At 40.1% G+C, this 23546-nt stretch overlaps 1 protein-coding gene across 7 annotated transcripts in view; it reads left to right on the top strand.

Moving 5' to 3' along the window:
• The window catches only part of ALPK1 (alpha kinase 1), a 268067-nt gene that overhangs the window by 110835 nt on the left and 133686 nt on the right, over positions 1-23546 (top strand). For all 7 annotated transcript variants that reach the window (XM_073571946.1, XM_073571943.1, XM_073571947.1 and 4 more), the window contains one exon: positions 14164-14318. In XM_073571946.1, coding sequence (XP_073428047.1) covers positions 14164-14318 — 155 coding nt within the window. The remainder of the gene's footprint in view (positions 1-14163; positions 14319-23546) is intronic.

Here is a 23546-nt window from a genome sequence, read left to right as displayed (position 1 = left end):
TCTAGCTTACCCATTTTTATTGGTAATTTTGGAACACAGTTGTTTTTGTTTGTGCACTTTTTTTTGGTGTGAACCATTGCATATGGTTTTTTAATCAATAAAGATAATTTTTAGGGATATATATGATTTAACAGTTGAATACCTTTTTGGATCAATTTTTGATAATTTTTTGCAATCCCTACATGTGTTGCGGTTTTCGAACAGCAGTATGACATGCAACCACGGGGACTCGAACATATTTTTTGAGTACGCTGAAGTCACTCAGTTAGCACACAAGCATGCTCAGATAACACCTTATCCGAAAACATTCGCTCATCACTAAAAATAACACCAAACTCAACAGATACCAGAATGAGTGAGGGCCCTGCTTGCAAGCTTTCAGTCTATGAGGAAATAGGGGAAATATGAAGGTATATGGTAAAAAGTGCTTGTATTATACGGTCCAGCCAACAATTTTTTAAATAGGGTATTCTCATAAAGCTGCATGATCTGGTCACTAGCCAGTATGTGTACATGTACAGACCAGGGCTGTGGAGTCGGTAAGCCAAACCTGCTACTCCGACTCCTCAATTTCCCTTACACCGACTCCATGACTCCGACTCCAACTCCCACATATATTGCTTATATTCAAGTGAAAAATGTATTGTAGTACAATGTGAACATCAGACATTTAATCATTTTTATGATACAATAATCAAGATATTTAGATAGAACATAATATATATTTATTGGAATACTACTTAAGATCACAAAAAACTGTAATAAATTGTAAATATCTAATGCACTATGTAATATCGATTATATATATAACACTGTGTAATAAACTATGTAAGTGGCAAAAAACAGGTTTCAACAAAAACATACTAAATAACATTTGTGCAGTCTATGAATTTGTCCTAAGAAATAGAATTGCCTCCATAAGATCCTCCTTCATAGATGACCTCAAATCTGACCTAATAATTTTAAGGCCAGAGAACAACCTCTCTACACTAACTTGGGTTGGAGGCAAAGCCGTAACCACATGGGCAGCATCGCTAACAATTTCCGGGTATAAAGGAATTGCCTCATGCACAGTCAGTTTTGATGAACGGTTGAATTTTTCTATTTCTTTGAGAGCAAGTGAAACATTTTGCTGAAATATGGTTAATCTGCTTGCTATAGGAGACGGAGTGAAGTCTTTTTCCTTGCGGCAACGCTTTGCCTGCTCCATGTCATCCAAATACTTGTCAAAGTCAAACTCCTCATTTGATGAGGATGAAGATATGGCAGCAGTAGCACTGTCAGGACCCAAGTCCTCTTGCACCTGGCAGTCCTCCTGTAGGCCACTCATCCTAACTGCTACCTCAGTCAGAGCTTCTTTTCCTTTAGTAAGCTGTTGATCATCAAGCAGTATACGATGACTTGGGTCCACATAAACAGCTGCCAGAAAATTTTTATTTTCCAATAGCTGTGTCTCTGTTCGTTTCATTGAAGCAGAAATGCGATCTGCGATTAACCCACCTCTTTGGGACAAGCAAAATAGCAAGTTCTTCCACTCCCTTATGAAAATGCCAGGAGTTAAATCCTCAGCTTGTAAGTTTTTCGTCACAGTAAATGGGTGGTTAAGCAATTCCTTCAATTCAGCCACCTGTGTCCATTGACCTTCATTTAGGGTTACCTGAGGGTTCACCATATCTGTAAGAAACGGTTTTAGTTCAAGCAATCGCTCAATCATTAAATAAGTGCTGCCCCACCGAGTGGCTTGATCAACAATTGCCCCTTTCCCAGCATGTCTTTAAGATGGAATCAATTTTAGGGGTTCTGGTGGCAATAGCCAATTTTCTCACTTTTCCAATCAGATTTCCATCATGTTCCTCTTGCAGACTATCTCTTATTGCCAGCTGCAGCGTGTGCACAACACAACGCATGTGATGAATAGGAAAGTGTTTTGAAGCAGCTTCAACAAAATCATCTATTTATAAAGTATAATTTTGCTGTTCTTCTGTTGTAATATCTGTTTGTTCCTCAGTTACATCAACAGCACTGTGGCCTTCCATCTCAAACATACTGAATCCTAAATTTTCTTCTAGCTGTTGTTCATTACTCTCATTCATTAGTTTAATTGTACTTATCATGTTTGAAGCATTGTCCGTTACAATAGCAAGAACCTGTTCTTTTTTGAGTTCGTAATCTTGCAGGACTTTTTTTGCCACTAAGGCCTGGAGAAACTGGCTGCTGTGATGAGCTTTAGTATCTTTTACTGCCAATGTCTTGGTAACAATCTCTTTGTTGTCACAAACATATCGAACATTGATGGCAAAATAGTTCACTCTGTGACGTGTCCAGGCATCCATTTTAAGAAACATGAAGCGTCTTTTGAGAGTCTTTTTAAGATCTTCCTTTTGTTTAAGTGCTTCTTCAATCACTAATTTTCTAATACCTTCTCTTTCCAGAGAAACACCAAGTTTGCGGGCCATTTCTCCATTAAGAGCTGTAAAGCTGGTTGTTCAAATAATGATAATGGTACACCGTCCTTCACAACAAGCTGTATGAGCTGTCTTTTAAACATATCTGCTGTCATTGTTACAGTAACTTTGTCACTTACAAAATATCTTGCTATTGATGTTTGAGATGCTCTTTCCTCCTCATTTGCCTGGCAGGAAGTGCTGGGCGCGGGTTTCTTGGTGCTGCTGTTATCTTACTCAGTCACAGCTTTGAAAACTTCTGGGTGGAAGCGTTGTAGTAAATGTCTTGTTAGATTGGAAGCTCTTGTAGGAGCATTTTTATCACTGCCTGAGTATGCGCTGATTTTGGAATCACAGCATTTGTTTTCCTCTGGGTCACTTGTCATACATTGACACACAAAATATTTTTCATCTTGAGTCACTGTGAAATGCTCAAATACAGCTGAGTTCATGGGGAGCTTCTTAGACATTTTGTAATCATATAAATTCACTCTCAAAATAATTTTGTCCTATAAAATAAAATAATGTATATTATAATTCCAGCAAGAACAGGGAACCATGTACAGTGGGGAAAATAAGAATTTGATACACTGACAATTTTGCATGTTTTCCCACCTACAAAGAATGGAGAGGTCTACAATTGTACACTTCACCTGTGAGAGACAGACTAAAAAAAAATCCAGAAAATCACATTGTATGATTTAAATATGCATTTTTTGAATGAAATACGGATTTGATACAATAGAAAAACAGAATTTAATATTTGGTACAGAAACCTTTGTTTGCAATTACAGAGGTCAGACATTTCCTGTAGATTCTGTTTCTCTCAGTTGAAGTGTAGCTATGATTAAAAATTTCAGACCTCTCCATTCTTTGTAGGTGGGAATCGACACTGTATCAAATACATACTTTCCCCACTGTATAATTTTAGATAGAAATAAAACAAACTTTGCATAAATCAATAGTACAGATGACAAATGTAAAGTTTGTAAAATATGTTATTAGATAGCTTTACTTTGAATTTCCAAGGCTTTTCTTCTTAGGGTACAGCTCACTAAATGCTTCACAGTCTATGAAGAGGGGAGGAGGGAGGGAGCAAGTTTGCTGTGTATCATTCTCCAGGAACAAAGAAACTGATAACAGAGCTAATAACTTGATGTTTTGGCTTCTATACCTATACAAGTCCTCATATAAGTCCTCATCAATCCTGTTGCTGTATTTTCCCTGTATATTGTATGTATATTGTATAAAAGCTAGCTTCCCAAAAGTATATGAGCTCAAAGAAAAAACAAACAAGCATCAAGCATACAGAGAGAACATACAGTATACTGGACTATTGATTTATGCACAGTTTATTGAAAATTTAAATATGCTTTAAGAAGTAATTACCTTAATCTTGTTATCCTGTTCACTCTAGCAATTCTTCTGAGATAAGTGCCTTCCTTCTTTCTGAATATGTTTACTTGTCTGTGTTGTACCCTTGTCTGTAGAGGAGGAGCTTCACTGGTGCTAGAGTTCACCACTGACACCTCAGCTGCTGCGAACCTCATACTGCACACCCCTACACTTGAAAATAAAGCCTGCACCTTAAGAAGATGTGGTGAATGCAGTCTATTTATTCCAACTATCAATTGATGTTGATGTGTTACTGAAGACGAGCAATGCCTGTCCTGGGCATCCTTTTGGGAGAGTTTTGTTACATTGTGACCGTGAGTTCTTCCAGAGGGCACAGTTAAAAGAGACAGATGTGTTATAATGAATTTATGTAAGGGGTGAGGTTCATACTTTAATAAGCAGGTTCCCTACCTGAACCACAAAGATACCTGCAGGGTAGCGCCTTATTGGAAATTATGTGTACTTCCGTAACCAAATAAAATAATGATCATATTTAAACATCCTGTTAGCAAATTTTACTCATAATATGCCTGAATGTCCCCAATAAAGAAGATACCAATGTGCCAGTCATGAAAAAGTGTTTTACATTTCCACCCATATTTGCATACAGCTTCAACGCTAGGTTTCTCATGACTGAGGGCATTAAAACATATATTTGTGCCTAAAACTTACACAAAAGAGGTTTACACACAAAAGTACAATGTGAAGAAAATACATCACATAGTATAATATTTGTATATACCACAATAATATACACCAACAAATGTGTTAATTATAACCTGCCACCGGAGCACTTACAACTCCAGCAATTCAGAGTAAATATACTTTAGAGATTCAGCCATAGTTAATAGGGATAGAGGGGACTAGTCCAATGTCACACCTTGCCCAGTTTTTCCCAGCAGATCCTTAACCTCTTAATGACCGCCAATATGCCAATGATCTGAGGTATAAGCAAATAGCATCCCCATACAGGTGACAATTCAGCAGCTGTCAGCTGTACACAATAGCTGACAACTTGCTGCATCAGCCACGATCAGTGTTGACACCGTCCATATCTGTTTAACCCCTTAGATACTGCTGTCAATAGTGACTACATCATATGAATGGTTTACAGAGTATGGGGGCTCCATCTGTATCCCCATCAGCATCCTGAGATCATGATCGTGTGGTCCTGATGTTTGCCATGGCAATTCAAGGACAAATAGCAGCCCTAGATTCTGACATCTATAGTGACTTGTTCTGAAGTTAGCAACATTTAGGTGCTAAAAACACACTTTTTCATTTCTGTCATGCCACTTTGCTTTAATTCCTGAAAATCACTTGAAGGGTAAAACTAACTGACAGTAGTATTCAATATGTCGAGGGGTGTGGATTTTAACCCCTTCACGACATGCACCGTACATGTACTGTTCATGTTGTGTCCCTCCCTTTGATGTTGGCTCCGATGTTGAGCTCACATCTTTCCCGGCACGTCAGCTGTTTTGAGCAACCGACATGTGCCCCTAACAGCCGCAGGTGGAATCGTGATCCATCCACGGCTGTTAACTCCCATGGAGACTAATGAAGCATGAAAAAAGTAAAAAAAAAAATGTTTTTAAAAAGATTAAAAAAAAATAAAAAATATAAAAGTTCCTTCCCATTTGCCCCATTCAAGATAAAACAATAATAAAAAAAATACACATATTTGGTATTGAGACGTTCAGGATTGCCTGATCTATCAAGCTATAAAAAGAATTAATCCGATATTTAAACAGTGTAGTGAAAAAAAAGTCAAAATGCCAGAATTACGTTTTTTTAGTCGCCGAAACCACATTAAAATGCAATAATGGGCGATCAAAAGATTGTATCCATACCAAAATGGTATCATTAAAAATGTCAGTTCGGCATACAAAAAATAAGCTTTCACCCAGCCCCAGATCACGAAAAATAGAGATGCTACGGGTCTAGGAAAATGTTTTGTTTAGTAAACTTTGGATTTTGTTTTCACCATTTAAATAAAAAACAATCTATACATGTTTGGTATGTACAAACTCATAATAACCTGGAGAATCATAACGGCAGGTCAGTTTTAGCATTTGGTGAACATGGTAAATAGGGATGGGCGAATCCTGAAATACTCGGAATCGCTAGACTCTAACGAGTCCGACTCGGAAACTCGCTATTCGTTGCGAGTCTAGCGAGTCCAATGTTAATGAATGGGGATGCGAGTATTGCAGCGATTCCTGTGCTGCCATTTTTTTTGTTCCGCTTACTTCCTGCATGTGGCTGTGCACACCATGTGGAAAGTAAGCAGAACAATTGTGGATGGTACCCACGGTCCGGAGGAGAGGAGACTGTCCTCCGGGCTTTGGGTACCATATCCCTGTAAAAAATAGAATTTAAAAATAAAAAATATTGTTATTCTCACCCTCCGACGTCCCGCGCAGCCTTCCCGCCTCTCCACGCATCCGATCCCAGTAGTCCTTTGCGAAAAAGCCCGCGATGGCGTCCGTTCTCGCGGGATCGCGAAGTCTCGCGGTCATTCGCGCGACGTCATCGCGAATTACCGCGAGACATCGCGATCCCGCGAGAACGGACGTCATCGCGGGCATTTTCGCAAAGGATTACTGGGAACGGATGCGTGGAGAGGTGGGAAGGCTGCGCGGGATGTCGGAGGGTAAGAATAACACCATTTTTTATTTTTTTTTACATTCTATCTTTTACTACTGATGCCGCATAGGCGGCCTCAGTAGTAAAAAGTTGGTCACACTTGTCAAACACTATGTTTGACGAGTGTGACCAACCTGTCAATCAGTTCTCCAAGCGATGCTACAGATCGCTTGGAAAACACTAGCATTTTGCAAGATAATTACGCTTGCAAAATGCTAGTTTTTCCGCGGGAAAATCGCGGGAATTTAAAATGTGATTTTCCCGCGGAATGGAATTCTGGAATTCTCGCGGTAATTTCCGCGAGAGTTCCGGTACGTGTGCACTTAGCCTTATTTGCATTGGACTCGTTACTGTGCGAGTAATCGCTTGGAAACTCGCAGAGTACCGACTCCTGCGAGTCCCCTACTACTCGCAGAGTAACGAGTCCTAACGAGTAGATTCGCCCATCCCTAATGGTAAAACAAAAAATCAAAAAACAGTTGTGAAATTGCGTGTTGTTCAAAAGTACCACTCGTCCCGCAAAAAACAAGCCCTCACATGGTCATATTGACAGAAAAATAAAAAAGTTATGGCTCGCTCTGGGAAGAAGGGGAGCGAAAAGCAGAAATGCAAAAATGAAAAAGGGCTGCGGTGTGAAGAGGTTAAAGTGGCATTTCTTTGGGGGGTTTTCCAATATATCTGACCCCCAAAGTCACTTCAAACTTGGATACCTGGAGAGGTCCTTACAAAATAAACTTTGTAAATTTCCTTGAAGAAAGGAAAAATTGCTGCTACAAATTTAAACCTCCTAAAATGATAACAAAATAAAAGAACATTTTACAAATGATGCTGATGTAAAGCAGACATGAGGGAAATGTTATTTATTAATGTTTTTCTGTGGTATGACTAAAGGGATTAAAGGGATAATCATTCAGATTTCGAAAATTGCAAATTTTTTAAAATTTCTGAAATATTTTATAAATAAGCACAAAACGTATTGACCTAAATTTACCATTATCTTAAATTATAATATGCCACGAAAAGACAATCTCAAAATCACTGGCGTTCCAGAGTTATTACTTATTACTACATAAAGTGACAGTGGTCAGATTTCAAAAATTTGGCCCGGTCACTAATGGTTTTTAAAGTATACCTAGCTGCAATTGTGCAGCCATGCTCTGATTCATGCTGCCCACTGTTTGAGCAGCATGAGTAAGGTAAGAAGTTCCCTTTAAAATGTAAACTCCAAACAGCTACTAGTGCTACCAAAATCTTAACGCACCAGGGGCGGCCACATACAGTAGATGGCTTATATTCAAGAACTGTATGGCCCATCTTATTATTATTACTAGATGAAGAGCCCGGCGCTGCCCCCGTGCATAGTAACTAACTATGGTTAGTTATAAATTATAATGATTATATCTATATATGAAGCTGAGTGTATAGCCCCGCTCACTCCGCATAGCCACATTCACTATAATATCCCACATCATCCCGTCAGCCTGAGTTACCGGACTACTACCCCTAATATCCCACATCATCCCGTCAAAGCCAGTAAAAGTAGAATAGTGAAATTGCATAGAAAAATGGTTCACTAAGATCCCAGGTTTTCTACTGATGTTCTCACTTATCTGCCACCATAAATATTAGTCATGCTTTTCACCAATGGACAGGCACAAACCTTATACTTTAGTGCAGTAGAGAAACCTTCACACACATTTTCATGCACCGTCAAAAAAACTCACAGTATCAGAGCACAGTAACACATCAATAATGCATAAAAGTGTCTGTGAGAAAATATTAAATCCACATGACATTTAATATGTGCACTTTCCTACATTCATATGTGTCACTTAATGATACCACACTGGAGGGGGGGATTTATTTCTGTCATGTACTCACTGCTCCTTTCTGGGGGACAGACGATGGCTGGAGCTTATGTTCCTGGGGATGCTAGATTTTTCCCACCATGTCAGTGTCTGCTGAGGTGTTGTCAAGTGGGAAAACTTGCACATAGCAACCAATCACAGCTCAGCTACTTTTAACCACCTCTGGTGAAATGAGAGATGCTTAGTGATTGGTTGCAAGGAAAAATGTTGGTCATAGCAACCAATCACAGCTTAGCTTCTTTTGAACAGCTTTGGTGAAATGAAAGATGCTTCGTGATTGGTTGGTGATACACACACACACACACACATTGATTTTTATATATAGAGATTATTATTATTTATTTATATGGCACCATAAATTCCATGGTGCTGTACATGAGAAGGGGGTTACATACAGAGTTATAGATATCGTTAGCAGTAAACAAATTTACAATGACAGACTGGTGCAGAGGAGAGAGGACCCTGTCCTTGCAGACTTACATTCTACAGGATAGTGGGGAAGAGACAGAAGGTCGGGGGTGCAGCAGCTCTGGGGTGATGAGGCGGCAGCTCGGGCGGTGGTGAGGCGGCAGAATGGTTATTGCAGGCTGTAGGCTTTCCTGAAAAGATGAGTTTTCAGGTTTCGTTTGAAGGATCCGAGGGTGGAAGATAACCGGACATGTTGAGGCATGAAGTTCCAGAGGATGGGGGATATTCGGGAGAAATCTTGGAGGCGGTTGTGTGAGGAACGAATAAGTGTGGAGTAGAGTAGAAGGTCTTGGGAGGATTGAAGATTACGTGAGGGAAGATATTGGAAGATTAGTTCAGAGATATATGGAGGGGACAGGTTGTGGATGGCTTTGTAGGTCAGTGTTAGTAGTTTTAACTGGATTCGTTGGGGAATTGGGAGCCAATGGAGGGATTTGCAGAGGGGAGAGACGGGAGTAGCGAGGAGAGAGGTGGATTAGTCGGGCAGCAGAGTTGAGGACAGACTGGAGTGGTGCAAGAGAGTTAGCAGGGAGGCCACAGAGTAGAGTGTTGCTGTAGTCAAGGCGGGAGATGATGAGGGGCATGTACAAGAGTTTTAGTAGATTGAGGGCTGAGGAAGGGACGGATTCTGGAAATATTTTTGAGTTGGAGGCGACAGGAGGTGGCAAGAGTTTGGACTTGTGGTTTGAAGGACAGGGCAGAGTTGAGAGTTACTCCGAGGCAGCGGATTTCAGGTGCGGGAGAGAGCGTGATGCCATGTGCCATAATAGATAGATCGGGTAGGGAAGATATGTGAGATGGAGGAAAGATAATGAGCTCAGTTTTGTCTACATTGAGTTTTAGAAAGCGAGAGGTGAAGAAGGAGGATATGGCTGATAGACACTCCGGGATTCTGGACAGCAGAGAGGTGACATCTGGGCCAGAGAGGTAGATCTGAGTGTCGTCCACATACAGGTGGTACTGGAAGCCATGGGACTTTATGAGTTGTCCTAGGCCAAGGGTATAGATAGAAAAAAATAGAGGCCCCAGGACAGAGCCTTGGGGGACTCCAACAGAGAGAGGGCAGGATGAGGAGGTAGTGTGGGAGTGGAAACGCTAAATGTGCAGTCAGAAAGGTATGAGGCAATCCAGGAGAGGGCAAGGTCTTTGATGCCAAGGGAAGAAAGAATCTGTAGCAGTAGGCAGTGGTTGACTGTGTCAAAGGCAGAGGACAGGTCGAGAAGGAGGAGGATGGAGAACTGTCTGTTAGCTTTGGCTGTAAGTGATTAGTAATTTTGGTCAGGGCAGTTTCAGTGGAGTGGTGGGGGCAGAAGCCAGATTGGAGGATCTCGAGGAGGGAGTAAAGCCCCCGTTACACACTGCGATATCGCTAGCAATATCGCTGTAAAGTCACCGATTTTGTGACGGTGCAGCGTTATTGCTAGCGATATCGCTGCATGTGATACTTACCTCCGCCCGGCTCCCCCGCTGGTTATCGCTGATCGCGCGAGAAGCTGCTGGACCATTCCTCGTCTGTCACTTCCTGCGGCGCTTCCTGCTGTGACGACGAGCGACTCGTGGAGCCGGACGGGAGGACGCAGGATCGCCGCGTCTGACAGGTAAGTAGCGATTCCCATCCCCAGCGATGTCGCTGGTGAGATCTGCCTGTGTGGCAGCTCACTAGCGACCACCTAGCGATGCACCAGCGATCCTGACCGTGTCATATCGCTAGTCGGGATCGCTGGTGCATCGCTAGGTGTAACGGTACCCTTAGATGAGTGGTGGGAGGAAAGTTGAGCATGGACGTGCTGCTCAAGTAGTTTGGAAGCAAATGGGAGCAGTGATATGATATCTTATCAAATAACGTCTCATAAAGCACTTAACTTTTTGTTTCTAACAAACACTAGTAAGAAACAAAACCACAAGTGAAAAGGTCCTCCAATGAAGTTAAAAAGGTTAAATTTTTATTCAAAAAAATATATGATATTAAAATGAGAAACGGCAAACAATAAAGGAATATTATAGCAAAGAATGAACAAACACACTGGGTGACACAGTAATTATCATGTGAAAAAACTACATTATTTGGAGCACATGAGAAAGCACATGAAAGGGAATTTATATGAAAAAATGCATAAAGTGCTTAGTGCAGAGGTAGTAAATCTCTTATTTCCAAAAATGTTTAAATAAATCCATAATGGTACATTTTATTTTCATATATTGGTTCATAGTACCTACAACAAAAATCATACTCGAAAAAAAAATTTTTGGTTGATCATATGCTGGTATTGCTAGTTTTTTTTCCCCTTATCTGGTCTCCTCAGAAAGGGGAAAAAAAAAACCAACCCTTTTAAACTAACAATGCATGATGTAAGTATAAAGGGAGGACCAGGTATGAGGAAGTGCACCTCATGGCTGCAAATAAAAAAACCAATGTATACAAATTATATTTACCAAAGTAAAGTATCACCCAGGATCCCCCTGACGCGCGTTTCGATGGTTATCTTCCTCAGAAGGGGAGCACCCCTGTTATTGTGGTGGTTTGTAATAATGACATAAGGCCCCTTTACATTTAGCGATGCACTAGCGATCCCGACCACGATACGACCAGGTCAGGATCGCTGGTGCTTCGCTAAATGGTCGCTAGTGAGCTGCCAAACAGGCAGATCTCACTAGCGATGTAGCGACGGAGCAGCGGTCGTACTTACCTTTCAGACACTGCGATCCTGACGTCTTCCCTCCCGCGTCCACCGATCTGGCGCGATCAGCGACAGACAGCGGGGGAGCCGGTCGGAGGTAAGTATCACACATAGCGATATCACTAGCAATATCGCTGCTGCGTCACAAAATCGGTGACGCTTTAGCGATATTGCTAGCGATATCGCTATGTGTAAAACTCCCTTTCAAATGCAAACCTTAGAAAAAAACAGTTGTAGTTTATTATCTTTACACTGTTAATTGATCCCTTGACACCAGACTTAATAGACATTGGTGAATCACTTCTATTCTCAGACTCGCCATGCATGGATGGAACAGTCCATAGCATCCTCTCATGTCTCTGTTTATCTTTTCAGACCAGCCAGCCGTCCTTCTTTGCCGTAGGCATTTTCTCTGGGATTCTTGTGCTCTGTGAAGATTGCTCTTTAGGAAGCATATCTGTCATCCTTCTTGTATCGCTGCTCATTTTGGGTGGTCTGTTTGTTAGCCTATGTAAAAAAAACTCTGGTAATACTCCTTATAGGTCATCACCGCCATAAATATTCAAAGAAAATCACCATTACATGACTTTAAGGGGCAGAAAAAAGTGGTATCTTTGAAGATGTCATGCTTCATTATGAAGGAAAATCTACAAAGCTCTATGTGGAAGGCATCTTTTCAAATTTGACAAATGGTGACTGTCCGCCACAATTTGATAATGTAATTAATTATACTAGTTTTTGTTTTTAGTTAACTTTCAGTAAGGGTCCCGTCACATTTAGTGATGCACCAGCGATCCCGACAACGACACGACCCGGACACGATCGCTGGTGCATCGCTAAATGGTCGCTAGTGAGCTGCCAAACAGGCAGATCTCACCAGCGATGCAGCAGCGGTCGGCGGTCGTTACTTACCTGTCAGACGCGGCGATGAAGACGTCCTCCTGCCCGCGTCCACGCGTCGGCGCCAGCAGGAAGCCGCCGACGAGAAACGGCCCAGGACGTTCTTGCGCGATCAGCGATAGACAGCGGGGGAGCCGGTCGGAGGTAAGTGTCACATATAGCGACATCGCTAGCAATATCGCTGCTGCGCCACAAAATCAGTGACGCTTTAGCGATATCGCTAGCAATCTCGTCAGTGTGACGGGGCCTTTAGGCCTCATTCAGACATCAGTGATTTTTCTCTAATGCGTAATGGGTACATATTCTGTCCCAGAAAACTGGATGTCTGAATGAGGCCTATGTGTGGCACGCAGTGCTCACTGCCCTGCACTATGGAAATGTGGACACACCAGGTGCCATTGTATAATGCTTCTGTATGACACCATATGTCACACAATCTGTTAGTCAGTATTTTTCATTCTCATTTGTCAAAAGCAGTATTGGCATTTAAAGGGAGTAGCATATTAGAAAAATTGCCTGATAGTTTTCTATGAAGTCCACCAGTGTTTTGGAGGGATGAATTGCGAGCACAGTTTTTGTGTGCAATTGTGCCCAATACTTTTCCTGTACAATTTTAAGACATTTGTCTTCTCTTTAATGGATCTTGCAAGAAGCACTGCCGATTATGTGTGCGGGGTAGAAAGACATTTTAGCGTAATAGCGTCTCCAGTGTCTCTAACTGTATCCTTGTAATTAAAATTCTAGCAGATAATTGGATTAAATATAACGACATTGGACAAAATGATAGCCCTGAGTAGCCCTGAGTGGCCTGCATGGAACATTTTAGCACAAACAAATGGATTAATGAACTTATTCAGCCTAAATGCATTATAATTTTAGGGAGTGCCAAATTGTGCTGCACCCTCTCCATTATGGCACATTTATCATTTTTAAAACTAACCAAAGACTAATTGACCATTATCATATTATGAATGATTTTTTTCTGTGTTTTGATATACTGAAGTAGGCATGTCTGGCTCTATTCATGTTATCTGCCCTTATTAAATCTAATCTTGAACATAATCTGACACTATGTATTCTATGTATTCTATACCCTATCTGTGCATATACATTCAAGAATGAGAATATATTTGTTAAAACCTCTGTCTTATGAGGCCAATATGTAATGTCCCTTACAAGTAATATGGAAAGGAATTGACTCGTGAGACTACACTGACCAAGCAGGGGATGCTTATAAACTTGAGATCAGATGCCAGAACAACCTAGAATGATTGTCAGAACGTTCTGGAATGATTCTCAGAACAACCTGGAATGATGCTCTGAACAATCTGGAATAACATAGATGCAGGCACATGAACACATTATTATGCCTGGGGCTATACTGTTAAGTGCTGCAACGTGAAAACAATGTTGTTTTAGCAGGTGAAAATAGATTTTTCTTTCTCCTATTACAGAGACGATGGTTTACTTCCTGTAGAGAGTACAAGCTTGTCTCCACTTATCTTAATGATTTGCCTCCCATTAGAAACCTATTTAATGGCCGATTGCTTCACCTTACCTTGAGGGCAGAAGAGAATAGACCTTGAGTTGATAGACATTTTCTTATTATCACTGTTGTGGTAGAAGGCAGCAATGTGTAACAAGTGCACAAAGATGTATGGAAAGTGAGGTGTTCTCATGTGCCGGGCACACCACAACATAACAGATGAGTCTTGCCATTATGTAACGGATATATCTTTAATGCACTTTGACCTTTTTCAGCTTCTCTCCCGGACAATGTGGGGACACTTATCCAAGAGGCAAAGGAAATGAAGTGGCCATTTGTGCCAGAAAGGTGGCAATACAAACAGGCTGTGGGCCCAGAAGACAAAACAAACCTACAAGACCTAATCAACCCGAGGCTGCGTGAGTTACTGGTACGAATGAACCTGTCTATCAGTTATGGCAAGAGACATGTATCTGTGCTTCACTAGGTAACATGTTTATACATAAACACTTTGGGGGGTATTTATCATATGTTTTGCACCAGTATTTTGGTGTCTTTTTAGTTTTTAGGCACATTTCTAAAAGTTGTGCGCTATTTTAAAAGCATTTGCTCCAAACAATTATATTGAATTTGTTAAAGGTGGGTCTCCTTTATTTTCACAGTTGTTATCCATATTTATGATGTGACTTGTTTTTACATGTCGCACAAAATCACTCCAGTGGAGGAGTGGTATCAAAATATGTGAAAATTAGTTAGATGCGCCACCTTTATAATACGCTGTGTGACACTTTTTGTTGTAAAAAAACAAAAATTCAGCCACCAGCAAAACTGACTTAAAAAAATTCCTCTTATGATAAATTGCCTCCTTTGTCTTTATATTTTACCAAAATATATTATCAAAGTATTGTTAGAAATAAAGTGAAATTTTGGACATACAGTGGGGCAAAAAAGTATTTAGTCAGTCAGCAATAGTGCAAGTTCCACCACTTAAAAAGATGAGAGGCGTCTGTAATTTACATCATAGGTAGACCTCAACTATGGGAGACAAACTGAGAAAAAAAAATCCAGAAAATCACATTGTCTGTTTTTTTTTCATTTTATTTGCATATTATGGTGGAAAATAAGTATTTGGTCAGAAACAAAATTTCATCTCAATACTTTGTGATATATCCTTTGTTGGCAATGACAGAGGTCAAACGTTTTCTGTAAGTCTTCACAAGGTTGCCACACACTGTTGTTGGTATGTTGGCCCATTCCTCCATGCAGATCTCCTCTAGAGCAGTGATGTTTTTGGCTTGGCTTTTCGCTTGGCAACACGGACTTTCAACTCCCTCCAAAGGTTTTCTATAGGGTTGAGATCTGCAGACTGGCTAGGCCACTCCAGGACCTTGAAATGCTTCTTACGAAGCCACTCCTTCGTTGCCCTGGCGGTGTGCTTTGGATCATTGTCATGTTGAAAGACCCAGGCAACGTTTCATCTTCAATGCCCTTGCTGATGGAAGGAGGTTTGCACTCAAAATCTCACGATACATGGCCCCATTCATTCTTTCATGTACCCGGATCAGTCGTCCTGGCCCCTTTGCAGAGAAACAGCCCCAAAGCATGATGTTTCCACCACCATGCTTTACAGTAGGTATGGTGTTTGATGGATGCAACTCAGTATTCTTTTTCCTCCAAACACGACAAGTTGTGTTTCTACCAAACAGTTCCAGTTTGGTTTCATCAGACCATAGGACATTCTCCCAAAACTCCTCTGGATCATCCAAATGCTCTCTAGCAAACTTCAGACGGGCCCGGACATGTACAGGCTTAAGCAGTGGGACACGTCTGGCACTGCAGGATCTGAGTCCATGGTGGCATAGTGTGTTACTTATGGTAGGCCTTGTTACATTGCTCCCAGCTCTCTGCAGTTCATTCACTAGGTCCCCCCGCGTGGTTCTGGGATTTTTGCTCACCGTTCTTGTGATCATTCTGACCCCACGGGGTGGGATTTTGCGTGGAGCACCAGATCGAGGGAGATTATCAGTGGTCTTGTATGTCCTCCATTTTCTAATTATTGCTCCCACAGTTGATTTCTTCACTCCAAGCTGGTTGGCTATTGCAGATTCAGTCTTCCCAGCCTGGTGCAGGGCTACAATTTTGTTTCTGGTGTCCTTTGACAGCTCTTTGGTCTTCACCATAGTGGAGTTTGGAGTCAGACTGTTTGAGGGTGTGCACAGGTGTCTTTTTATACTGATAACAAGTTTAAACAGGTGCCATTACTACAGGTAATGAGTGGAGGAAAGAGGAGACTCTTAAAGAAGAAGTTACAGGTCTGTGAGAGCCAGAAATCTTGATTGCTTGTTTCTGACCAAATACTTATTTTCCACCATAATATGCAAATAAAATGAAAAAAAAACAGACAATGTGATTTTCTGGATTTTTTTTTTCTCAGTTTGTCTCCCATAGTTGAGGTCTACCTATGATGTAAATTACAGACGCCTCTCATCTTTTTAAGTGGTGGAACTTGCACTATTGCTGACTGACTAAATACTTTTTTGCCCCACTGTAGGTGCCAGGTTATAGAGATCCACCAAGAGAATTAAATGCTCATACAAAATATTGCCATTACTGGTTATTTTCTTGTGGTTTTGTAGCAGAAAAATTGATCGATATCCATTTTTTGAATTGGTGAAAATTTCAATTTATCAAAACGGCGTATAAACAGCGAAAATTTGGCATAGTTGTATGAGCATGCTCCACAAATTTTTCTATAAATTTGCTGTACATATTGATACAGAATTACACATTTGTAGTTTTATAGCAGAACTTATGGGACTATTTTATTTTTCCAATAAAGCACTGTAGGAGGAATAGTGCATAGAATAGTGCATAGAAAGACTGCAGTAAATAGTAGCATATGTAAAAAAGACATAGGGCACTTAGTTGACATTTTTTTATCAAAAAAGTGTAAAAGCTATCCCACCGCGAAAAGGTGTACCCAATCAGGATGGTCCCTAACTCTAGTAACTCACCTCACTATGTGCCAGCAGGCCTCAAAATAGACGGGAGCAGAGCAGGACCTGAGCCTGTGTTTAACACCTGCCTTTAACATCTGCCTATGGAAAGCTGAGTAGGACAAGGGGGGGCGCCACACCTTCAAATGTACTGAGTACAAGAAACTGAATAAATGCCAAAAAACAAAGGCCAGCATACCTAGTAGTATAAGTGTAATATGTAGGTGCACAGATACACTGTGTCCATTAACAGACAGTAAAAGAAGACACAAGACAGCTAGCATATAATGACAGCTGACTAGTACAACCGCTACAATGGTACACATACGTAGCGTTGGCATATGTTATGAGTAAATATATGAGTAACTATACCAGAAAAAGGTGGAAGTGTCAGTATACCAAGGTAAACCTGGTCTGAGTAGTGGGGTATGAGGGCATTGTTGGAACTAATGTGTGAACAGGGCCGGCCTCTTTGAGACTACAAGAAAAATTGAGCTGTGACTACTGGGGAAAGGAACCCTACTGTGAACACTGGTGAAGTGGGGTTCTGTTGTAACTTCTGGATATTTGGGGTTCTTCTCTCAGTGTTTGATTATCTGGAAGTTACATGTACACTTTTTTCTCTGTATGACAGTTTAACTTTTAATTTTTAAGAATAAGGAACATCTTATGAAGCGCTAAGCACTCTCTGTATCTGTAGGCTACACACATGTAACTTCCAGTGCTAGTCATACAGAAGAATGAATGTGGCATAATAATAAGACTAATGGATGATACTAGAGATAATTTAGATAATGAAATACTTGAAATTCATTCATATATTTATAACTACGTGGACCATTGTTATCTTTAATGTCTGGCTATACTCTTCAATCCAATGGCCGAGAAAAATGTGATCACTTTTATCTTTTGTGTATGGGTGTGCACGGTGGCGTGCTTTAAGAAGGAAGACAGCCCCTTACATTTGGCTGATTATGTTGCAACATTAGACTAATTCTGTATTGTCATTTGATTTCAGCTTTTTTTGTGACCTCAGACAGAAATTTATGGCTGATTTTGACCTTTTCTTTGACCCCTGCAAAGCTTCTTAACTTAAAAGAGTACAGTCCTGATTCTCTGAGAATGAGCACCTGCAGGAAGCGCCCCAAGAAACCTGGATAGATGAGAGATTAATGTGGCTAGAATAGCAAAGCAGTGTTTTCCGCATTATGCCCTCTCCACAGGTAGATGGGCCTTTTCTGAGATGATACCAATTATTTATTGCCGAAACATCTGTTGATAACTGCAGCTGCCCCTGTTAAACAAAGCACATCACAGGGTCACAGACTATAAGGACCTGAAATCCTTGCCTCATGCTAGTTTCGGACTATTCACCAGCTCTCTGCCTGTGTTCTGCACCCTTCCCCCTCGGACACAAGACCATGGGAAGAGTAAACGTTTCATACACTATCAACAATGTGCTGCCTTCTCCTTCTCATGCACTTTGAAGTATCATTTCATCTTCTGAAGCAATTTATAGCTCAGTTATTAAAGCATGAAGGGCCAAAAAAAAGACAAGCGTCTTCACTGCCATTCATTACACCAAGGACATGTTGCAACTTTGACCCATACATAATAAAGTGTCAATTTTTAGTCTATTTAATTATTCTTAGTCACGGCGAGTTTTATTATACATAGCTATATAATAAGTCTATGTACACTAGGACAGCTTTAAAAGGGTGCATAGATGTATCATTATAGTCCAGATAATGCATACGGATTAAAACGTTTATCAAAATTACAATACAAAGGTGTAAAATGCTATGGAATACTTTATCCAAATTATGTACAATCATTAGTAATAATAAAAAAAACCTACAGCGATAATACGGGCCTAGGTCTCTGCAGTCAAATTAATAGGAATACATTTATTAAAAATATATTTTGTTCATACACTACATTACTTTAGTTTGATTATGTGACAGGCTTAAGGTGGATCTGTCACTATATTTAACAATAATAACGATATGCATTATTAAATAGATCTTCTATGCCTGATTATACTTGTATACTTATTTTGTAAATTCTTTCAATTAAAACTTTATGATCCCCATAGTCCGGTGTCTAGAAGTGCATTTACTATCAGGCTGAAAAACTTTCAAGGAAGCTTGTGGAATCATTCATATATGATTTTTCAAGATGGTACACCAGCTTCATCAGGTCTAAGATCTGTTTAATAATGTTTGCAGCTAATATTGTGAAATCTAGTGACAAAACCACTTAAATCCTGTTACCCCCCCCCAAGCCTGTTTGCACCTTTATGAAGTAATAACTCTGGAGCTCTTCAACTTATCCCACTGATTCTGAGATTGTTTTTTCATGACACATCATACTTCATGGTAGTGGTAAAATTTCTTCTATTTCTTCGATATGACTTGAGTTTATTTGTGAAAAAAAAACCCTGAAATTTGGCAAAATTTTTTACAATTTTCAAACTTTTATGCCCTTAAATCAGAAAGTTATTTCACACAAAATAGTTAATTAATAACTTTTACACATGTCTACTTTACATTACCACAATTTTTTAAACATTTTTTTTGTTAGTTATAAGGAATAAAAGTTGACCAGCGGGTTTCTCATTTTTCCAACAAAATTTACAAAACCATTTTTTTAGGGACCACATTATATTTGATGTGACTTTGAGGAGTTTATATTACAAAAAGTACTCAAAAGTGACACCATTCTAAAAACTGCACCCCTCAAGGTGCTCAAAACCACATTCAAGAAGTTTATTAATCTTTCAGGAGCTTCACAGTAATTTTTGGAATGTGGAAGGAAAAAATGAACATTTAACTTTTTTTCACCAAAACTTTACTTTAGCAGACGGCATGTCGCGTTTGGAGAGTCCCTGATGTGCCTAAACAGTGGAAACCACCCACAAGTGACACCATTTTGGAAACTCGACCCCTCAGGGAACTAATCTAGATGGTTGGGGAGCACCTTGAACTCCCTTGTGCTTCAATTTATAACATTGAGCTGTGAAAATTAAAATAAATCCTATAAAAATGTTTTTTTAGCCCCAAATTTTGCATTTTTACAAGGCTAACAAGAAAATTTGCACCTTACTATTTGTTGTGTAATTTCTCCTGAGTACGCCGATACCCCATATGTTGGGGAAAGCTACTGTTTGAGTGCACAATAGGGCTTGAAGGATCGCCATCTGACTTTTTGAATGCAAAATTTGCTGGAATAATTAGTGTGCGCAATGTCGTTTGGAGTGACCCTGATATGCCTAAACAGTGGAAACACCACACAAGTTACACCGTTTTGGAAGCTAGACCCCAAAGGGAACTTATGTACATGTGTGGTAAGCACCTTGAACCCCCAGGTGCTTCAGAGAACTTTAAATAACAAAATAAAAAAATCACATTTTTCCCACAAAAATATTTTTTAGCCCCAAATTTTGCATTTTAACAAGGGTTACAGTCGAAACTGCACCATACAATTTGTTGTAAAATTTATCTTGAGTATGCCAATACCCCATATGTGAGGGAAAACTACTGTTTGCGTGCACGGCAGGGCTTGGAAGTGAAAGAGCACCATTTTACTTTTTAATGCAAAATTTGCTAGGATACTTAGCGGATGCCATGTCACGTTTGGAGATCCCCTGATAAGCCTAAACAGTGGAAACCCCCTACAAGTGACATCATTTTGGAAACTAGACCCCTCAAGGAATGTGTCTAGATGTATTATGAGCACCTTGAATCCCAAAGTACTTCACAGAAGTTTATAACGTTGAGCTGTGTAAATAAAAACAAATTTTTCCTACAAAAATATTATTTTATCCCCATTTTTTTTATTTTCAAGAGCGTAAAAGGGCAAAATGATCCCCAAAAATTGTTGTGCAATTTCTACTGAGTACACCAATGCCCCATATGTGGTTGAAAACTACTTTTGAGGTACAGTGCAAAGGTCAGAAGGGAAGAAGTGCCATATTGGAGTTGACATTATTCTGGACTGGTTTGAAGGTGCCATGTCACATTGGCAGAGCCCCTGAGGTGCCAGAACAGAAGAACCCCCCCCATAAGTAACCCATTTTACAAACTACATTTTTCAATGAATTCATCTAGGGGTGCATTGGTCATATTAACACTACTGGTGAGTCACAGAATTTTATACCACTGGACAATGAAGAAACAATAATTACATTTTTATTACCAAAATTTAGTTTTAGCTCCACATTTTACATTTTCACAAGAGGAAATGGACAAAAATGGCACTAAAATTTGTCCCACAATTTCTCCTGAATGTAGAAATACCTTATATGGGGCTGTACAGTGCTTCTTAACAATACAGTGAGACTCGGGAGGGATGGAGCGCTATTTACCTCGTGGAGCACAGATTTTCCTAGAATAGTTTGCTGCCTCCATATACAGAGCCCCCAAGTGCTAGAAAAGCAAAATCCCCCTTCAATCCACCTCATTTTGGAAATTAGGCTATGTGCACACGCTGCGGATTCACCTGCGGATTTGTATCTGCGGATCCGCAGGTAAAACCGCAGGTAGAATGACCTGCGGTTTTACCTGTGAATTGGCCTGCGGTTTGACACCTGGACAATGGAATAGGTGGCAAACCGCAGCGGAATCCGCAGAAAGAATTGACATGTCGATTCTTTCTGCGGATTCAAAACCGTAGCTTTTCCGCAGTTGAAAATCCACAGCATGTGCACAGCGGATTGTAAATCACATAGACTTACATTGTACCGTACACTGTCTGCAGAACTGCGGATCCGCAGAGGCCAAATCCGCGGATCCGCAGCAGAATCCGCAGCGTGTGCACATACCCTTTATACCCCTTTGGGAATTTATCTACAGGTGTAGTAACGATTTTAACTCCATGGGATTTTTCCAGAAACAAACAGCCGTGGATGTTGCAGAGTTAAAATTGCAAACTGCTGTACGACCAGTACATTATAATGACCAGTACTTTTATAGTGACCAGAACGTTGTAGTGACCAGTACAATGTGGCCAGCTCATGCTTCTGGAGACACGCACCCGTAAATTAGGCGGGCTCTCATTGCTACAGAAATGACAAACACGTGGACGCTAAATGTGGTTTAGGCACAATGTGGGACTCAGAAGGGAGTGGGGCGTTTGGGTTTGGGAGTGCAGAATTCGATGGAATTCTTTTTGGGGGCGAGGAGCCATTTTGCTTTTCCAGAGCTTTTGTACTACCAGTAAAGAAGAAGCCCCCTATATTTCCATTGACATCTGATGGACCTGAGTAATGACTTGCTTTTTTTTGTATATTGATTTGAAGCTCTTATTTGGAACATTTTACATAACATTTAGGATCACATTTATCCAGTGCTCTACACTGAGCACTTACATTGGGGTTTCTATCGAAATTTCCAAGTGACATGATTCAGATGAAACTTTTGAGGGATCCATTCACTATAATAAGGCAGCAGAGTTACTCTGGACTCCGTTTGGCCTCTGTTCAGCTTTGTACTTCTATTCAGAGTTGCACAAAACTGTGTCCGAACACCGCCGCATCATAGGCCAGACAGTGTCCACAGTGCCTCTATCTGCCTCATTATAGGGAATCTTTCTATGTTTTTCAGAGACTTACACGGAAACTCCAGTTTAAGCGCTCAGCGTAGAGTTCAGAATAAATATGCGCCGAGCCTTACAGTAATCTTTTGGAGGCAAAATGAACAGATCAACAGTAGATGACGAATTGGTTTTATTTATTTTTATGCCGTTCCTCGTTTTGTATAAGTTATTAGATGACTTTATTCTTCGGGTAGCTTCCATATATCTGCTGAGAGAGTAATGTTATTTCTTTTTTGTGCGGGACGAGTTGCTGTCTTTATTGGTACAGATGACATTTTTTGATGACTCTCTGTTCCAATTGTTGGGAGACAGAATGAACAAACACCAGCAATTCAGGAATTTCGGGAATTGTTTTTTTTTATTTTTTATGCCGTTCTGCATGTTCTAATTTTGATAAGACAGCTTTACTCTTCGGGACAGAACGATTACAGCGATACTACATTTATATTGGTTTTTTTTGTGTGGCTTGGCACTTTTACACAATGAAAACTATTGTATGGAAAAAAGCATTATTTTTGCATTGCTTTATTCTGAACGCTATAACTTTTTTTTTCCGTTGATTGAGCTGTATGTATTGTATGTTGATTGAGCTGTATGTACTGTATATATTGAGCTTGTTTTTTGGAGGACAAGATGATGTTTTCAGCAATACCATTTTTATTTACATTCGTCTTTTTGATCGCGGTATATTTAACTTTTTGTTCAGTGGTATGATAAAAAACCATCTTTTTTTGCCTTTTTTTTACGGCGTTCACTGAAGGGATTAACTAGTGGGACAGATTTATAGGTCGAAACGTTCTGGTCTCGGCGATAACAAACACACTTTGGTTTATTTATTTATTTTTCTCTTTAATTAAAATATTTATTTTTGGGCACAAATATATTTTTTTTTTTTTGTGATTTTATTTTGTATATTTTTACAAATTTATTAACTTTATTTTTACTTTTTTACTAAGTCTATGGGACTTTCACTTTCTGCAATTTGATCGCAGTTCTAATGCATTGCGCTGTGCACGCGTTGCATTACACTGCACATGATCTAACTAACTTGCTAGTGCCTAGTGACG

Source organism: Dendrobates tinctorius, unplaced genomic scaffold (assembly GCF_039654945.1).
Source record: "Dendrobates tinctorius isolate UK_male_01 unplaced genomic scaffold, ASM3965494v1 ptg000030l, whole genome shotgun sequence".
Classification (NCBI taxonomy): Eukaryota; Metazoa; Chordata; class Amphibia; order Anura; family Dendrobatidae; genus Dendrobates; species Dendrobates tinctorius.
The sequence above is the reverse complement of the archived record's forward strand: the minus strand, read 5'-3'. Positions and strand labels throughout refer to the sequence as shown.